Here is a 6,000-nt window from a genome sequence, read left to right as displayed (position 1 = left end):
GGCGGCGTTAACGTTCGCCGCTTGTATTCTATTTACCTCGTCGTGGAGTCTGGAGAGCGCGACGTTGTTACTGGCTTGCGGTGGAATATACACTCCTACAAGGATGATCGCCGTTAACTCCCTCGGGAGGAAGAAAGGACGACACTTGATGGTTATATATTCCAGGTCTGGGCAGCAGTGGTTGGATAATTCCTTCACGTTAGTTGGATCGCTCCAATTGTTGTTAAACATGAAGGCAATACCTCCTCCACGTTGTTTACCGGACTCTGCTGTACGATCCTTGCGGTGGATAAAGAAGTGTTCGGCTGGTTGGATAGCGTGGTCTGGAACGTCCGGCGTGAGCCACGTTTCGGTGAAGCAGAGAACGTTGCAGTCTCTGACGTCTCTTTGGTATTGAATCCTTGCTCGGATGTCATCCAGTTTATTGTCAATTGATTGTACATTGGCTAGCAATATACTGGGCAATGGCGTTCGGTGGCGTCTGGATCTCAGCCTGTTACGGATCCCAGCTCTCTTCCCACGCCGTCTGGTTCCTTTGTTCCTGGGATCAAGGAACAAAGGATCTGGTCCCATTCTCCGGAGAATCTCCTCAGGCCATTGTTGCGGTTCGGAAAGCTGGTCCAGTGAGTAATCCAATCGGTAAGTTTCCCGTAATCCGATGTCTATAAGTGACTGACGGTCATACACATTAAATGCACCTACTGTTGGTACAGACAAAACTCTTAAAACCTTAAAACTATAAATATTAACAAAAGTAAGCACAGTCTCGACGGAGCGAACAGAAAGGCAGCCGGTCGTTGCAGCGCCATTCCCATTTTCTGAAGTGTGTGTGTGTGTGTGTGTGTGTGTGTGTGTGTGTGTGTGTGTGTGTGTGTGTGTGTGTGTGTGTGTGTGTGTGTGTGTGTGTGTGTGTGTGTGTGTGTGTGTGTGTGTGTGTGTGTGTGTGTGTGTGTGTGTGTGTGTGTGTGTGTGTGTGTGAGATATAGAGAGAGAGAGGGGGGGCTTTGGTAGACTATTGCATTGGTCCATTCATTGAAGATGAACGCAATGCGACATCCTTTACTAGGCTCCCCCACCAACAGTGCAGGTGCTGAACTGCTGATCCGAATGTATAGGTAAACCATATTATGCATTTTCATCAATAAATAAATGGCCACAAAAAAAATTCTCTCGCACGCTTACACGCGCTCGCATTCACTGGGGGCCTACAAATACATTCTTTCATGGGGCCCAGAATCTACAGCTACGCCCCTGTGTGTGTGTGTGTGTGTGTGTGTGTGTGTGTGTGTGTGTGTGTGTGTGTGTGTGTGTGTGTGTGTGTGTGTGTGTGTGTGTGTGTGTGTGTGTGTGTGTGTGTGTGCGTGCGCATGTGTGTATGTGTCAGAGCTGCATGCTGTCTGTTTAATGACTTCCAGAGATTGGCACCTGATGCTGGTTTCATTGATGGATCTTTGCCCAAAACACAACATGGACGGGCAGCGAAGCAGCGCGCTTGTATCACATCCTCTCAGAATAGATTCTATCTTCAGTAGATCGTTGTTCTGCATCTCCTCTCAAACTAGATTCTATCTTTAGTAGATTGTTGTTCCATATCTCCTCTCAAACTAGATTCCATCTTTAGTAGATTGTTGTTCTGCATCTCCTCTCAAACTAGATTCCATCTTTAGTAGATGGCTGTACAACATCTCCTCAAACTAATCAAGTCCATCTAGTCCAAGGCAAACCTAATGCAACCTAATCAATCTAATCAGACTACTAATTCAAAGTCAATTGAATTCTCAGTCTCCCTGCCTCTCTCTCCTCTCCTCCCCGCCACCTCTCCTATCTCTCTCTCTCTCTCTCTCTCTCTCTCTCTCTCTCTCTCTCTCTCTCTCTCTCTCTCTCTCTGTCCCTCACCCCTTCTCCCTCCAGTCCTCCAGTTAAGACTTCAACAGAGGAGGACTCGCGAACAACTGGCAGGCCAGGGCACCATGCCTCGTGAGTAACACCTTCCAACTACACACACACACACACACACACGCACGCACGCACGCACGCACGCACGCACGCACGCACGCACGCACGCACACACACACACACACACACACACACACACACACACACACACACACACACACACACACACACACACACACACACACACACACACACACACACATGCTTTTCTCTTCCTTCGAGATGATTGAAACAAATGCCCCAGTAAAAGAAATACGAGAGAGAAAGAGACAACAATACACCAATAAAGTTGGAAGTTAAAACACTGAGAAGGGCAAGAGGGGAGGGGGGGTGTTATGACCCACTACATGGCACTGCCTTCACAAGCCGATCCACTGACATCACTATATAATACTGTGACCAGACAACCCCCCCAATCACACCAGGGTACAGCTGACCTACAGTATGTGGGCCACTTAGAAATCAACCTGCCCCCCCCCCCCCCCCCCCCCTCTCTCAGTCTGTCTGTCTGTCTCTTCTCTGGCATATACTCTTGGTAAAGCAAATGGAAGAAAAGCTCATCCAGTGAAACCCAGACAGATCCGCCATACACACCGACGGGCAGACGGACGAGCATTGAAAGAAAATAACCGACGGGTAGCTAGATCCAGAGTAAGTAACTAACTAGCAGACAAACAGCAGGTGGAGACTAACACACACATCCAGCAGGCAGCCAGACAGACAGCCAGGCAGACAAACAGGCAGACAGACAGACAGACAGACAGACAGACAGACAGACAGACAGACAGACAGACAGACAGACAGACAGACAGACAGACAGACAGACAGGCAGGCAGGCAGGCAGGCAGACAGGCAGACAGGCAGGCAGGCAGGCAGGCAGGCAGGCAGGCAGGCAGGCAGGCAGGCAGGCAGGCAGGCAGGCAGGCAGGCAGGCAGGCAGGCAGGCAGGCAGGCAGGCAGGCAGGCAGGCAGGCAGGCAGGCAGGCAGGCAGGCAGGCAGGCAGGCAGGCAGGCAGGCAGGCAGGCAGGCAGGCAGGCAGGCAGGCAGGCAGGCAGGCAGGCAGGCAGGCAGGCAGGCAGGCAGGCAGGCAGATACTGTAGTCAGCGGGCAGGGAGACAGGCCTGGTGAGTGACCGCAGAAGAATGCTCTTGTGTTGGAGAGCCTTGTGGTCTCAGTAGAAACAGGCCCTTACACCCCAGGCACCTGTTTAGAGACTGATGTGTGCTTTCAGCAATAATAACGCACCAAAATACAGTCACACCTAAAGAGAATCCCTCCTCGCTAGAACGAGCGCATGAGCCCAGATTCACACATTTACGCTAGCGAGAACCGGACTTTGTACTTTTTTTTTTAACGTTGGGTGAGGCGTTGAACTCGTGATGATGGCATTTGGACCTACGGTATTTGCCTCACCTGTCTCTCAACCACGGCACAAGCTACAGTAGGCCTACACCCGGGACTCGGCGCTCGGGCTTCAGGTCAGAGGAGCAGTGCTAAAAGAGTTCACAGCAGTATAGGTTATCAGTGCAGCTGTGAGACATTAGTAGGTTATCAGTGCAGTGTGATTAAGGTCTCACCTTGCCAATGCTCTCTTCAAATATATATGTTTTTAAATATTTGCTGGCACTGTGTGTCGTCGGTACAGTTAACACATTGGCTGCCAGACCCGAGATTTCTCGGGTTAACTCGCCAGTGGTTGAGTGCCAGACCCGAGATTTCTTGGGTTTTGGTCGTTTGATTTTTTTTTATTCATTACAGGTTCACGGACCTCGGTGTTACCATAGGAAATCATTCTGAGATTCCAAAAGTGCAAGACCGGCCGCATCCTGCTAGGTGGCAGCATCGCCCACCCTTTGAAACCTTATTTCACACCGTGTGTTACATCGTATATGGTCCGGGAGGAGAATTTAGACCAAGCCAAGTGAATATCTTCATCCGACCACTTCGAAACACGTTCAGCACACTTGAGGCATATCTTGTGCCACTTCGTGTCAGGGACCCGATCGACATCAATACTGGAAATCGCGATCAGACAATTGGAATATTCTTTTTGGGATACCTCCTAGTAAAGGTAAGGACTATATGACATCAATTCCACCTTGATCCTACAATGATTTCATATCGATCCGGCCGATCAACGTATGTAGTATTCAAAACGAATGCCGTTACTGGCGATCAAAGCATCAAAAAACGACCCCCCCCCCCTTTCATGCATTCATGATGAAACATAATACCTATTATATACCTTTGAATTGGAAATAGTAGTGTGTCCAGGCGAGCCATGCGAACGCTTTTAGCAAAATGCACGTATTGCTCCATAACACAGTTACCAGGAATTAGCCAGGATCACTCTGAAACTATACAATATTCACCACGGTGTATAACACGCAAACGTATACATGAAAAGATTTTTTTTTTTTTTTTTTGGGACGATGGATAGTTAATGTCAAATGAGCCATAGTATTGTCTCCATAGCTATAATATAGAATGTAGATATAGCCCTGCAAACACCGCAACGCACAGTGAAAATCCCTATACTTTACAGCGGTGGCACACTGATTACAAAGATGGCTAAAGCGGCTGGCACCCAAAGTGTTAATATTTTTGACAATTTTTCTTCACAAACGTTTGAAAAAAAAGAAGAAATCCCTATAGCAGAAGACGCCTTACAGGCAGATACACCCTCCTGTAAACTAAGACATTATCAATGTTTTGTATTTTTGTAAAGTCTGCACATTGTTTCCACACAACGACATAACGGTATCACGCTGGCAAACTGGTGAGCGCTGAGAGATGCCAGCTGTATGGCTCAGGTCTTATGGCTGTGTGTGTGTCTGTGCACGTGTGTGTGTGTGTGTTAGACGTTAGCATACTTGACTGGGTCTTTTTTTGACGTCGCCTGGCTGCAGGGTTTAGGACGGGGACTGGGGAGGTGCGGGCCAGGCCAGGGGTTTGTTGAACGATATCTCTGGCACCGTTTGCTCCAGCCCCCCTGATAACCGCTGGTAAGTGTGCGGGGGGAACGGATTCCAGAGGCCAGGCACGGCCCTATCGGTTTCTAGGAGTCTGACGGAGATAAGGGCAGCAAGGGGAGACGTGATTGGCTTTGCAGGCTCCGAATCGCTTTTTAAAAAGAGATTTTCGATTGGTTGTTTATCTCGATTTTGGGGACGAGAGGTCGGCGGTGCAGATGCAAGAGGGGTTTTAAAGATGTTTGTTAGTACACAAACCGACACACACACACACACTATTACGTAGCTGCATTCTAGCCTGCCTCTCTCTCTCTCTCTCTCTCTCTCTCTCTCTCTCTCTCTCTCTCTCTCTCTCTCTCTCTCTCTCTCCCTCTCTCCCTCTCTCCCTCCCTCTGCTCTTTGAGATCTTTATGTCTGCCCCAGAGGATAAAACATTTCACAGGCAAGAAAGAGCAGTACGTCCTCCTCCTCCTGCTCCTTGCAGACGTGATACTTCAGATCCTGGCTCTCTCTCCGCCTGGCTGTGTTATTCCTGCTGGGGGAGATGGACATGGCGCAGGGTCTGTGTATATATTACCCGGGGAACATCTGCTGTTTATTAGGCTCTCCAAAGACTCTGCCCTGGCCTCGCAGGGCTGGCTGGCGTGTGGCTTGGGGGAGGAGCACACTGTCTGACCGCTCGCCACACGTCTGGCCACTCAACGCGTGCACACACACACACACACACACACACACACCGACACCGATACACATATCGATAAGCTCGTCCATGAGCATGCATACCTGTGCACATAGGCCGATATCCATATAGAGACATTGATAGGTGGAGATGTGCGGCTACAGGTAAGGTGGTACGGTGCGCATAGTTTGGACGCGTCTGCATGCACACACTTACGCTTGATTACAATGCCCCATTTTAATTTACCTCTGTTTTTATTTCATCCTCAGGGGCGGGAAACACAAAGGAAATAATTCCCCTTTTTTGCAGCGCCATACGTTTGACTTTTTAGGGTAATGTTTACTATTTGACAGATTTTGTCGGCAGGTGTATATTGAAACGGATTTAAAGTG

At 49.0% G+C, this 6,000-nt stretch overlaps 1 protein-coding gene across 4 annotated transcripts in view; it reads left to right on the top strand.

Annotated features, from left to right (window-relative positions):
• The window catches only part of myocd (myocardin), a 39,480-nt gene that overhangs the window by 11,052 nt on the left and 22,428 nt on the right, over positions 1 to 6,000 (top strand). For all 4 annotated transcript variants that reach the window (XM_084323894.1, XM_084323893.1, XM_084323892.1 and 1 more), the window contains exon 2: positions 1,912 to 1,977. In XM_084323894.1, coding sequence (XP_084180020.1) covers positions 1,912 to 1,977 — 66 coding nt within the window. The remainder of the gene's footprint in view (positions 1 to 1,911; positions 1,978 to 6,000) is intronic.

Source organism: Notolepis coatsorum (genome assembly GCF_963971535.1).
Source record: "Notolepis coatsorum genome assembly, chromosome: 10".
NCBI classification, from domain to species: Eukaryota; Metazoa; Chordata; class Actinopteri; order Aulopiformes; family Paralepididae; genus Notolepis; species Notolepis coatsorum.
This window is presented reverse-complemented; position numbering and strand designations above follow the sequence as displayed.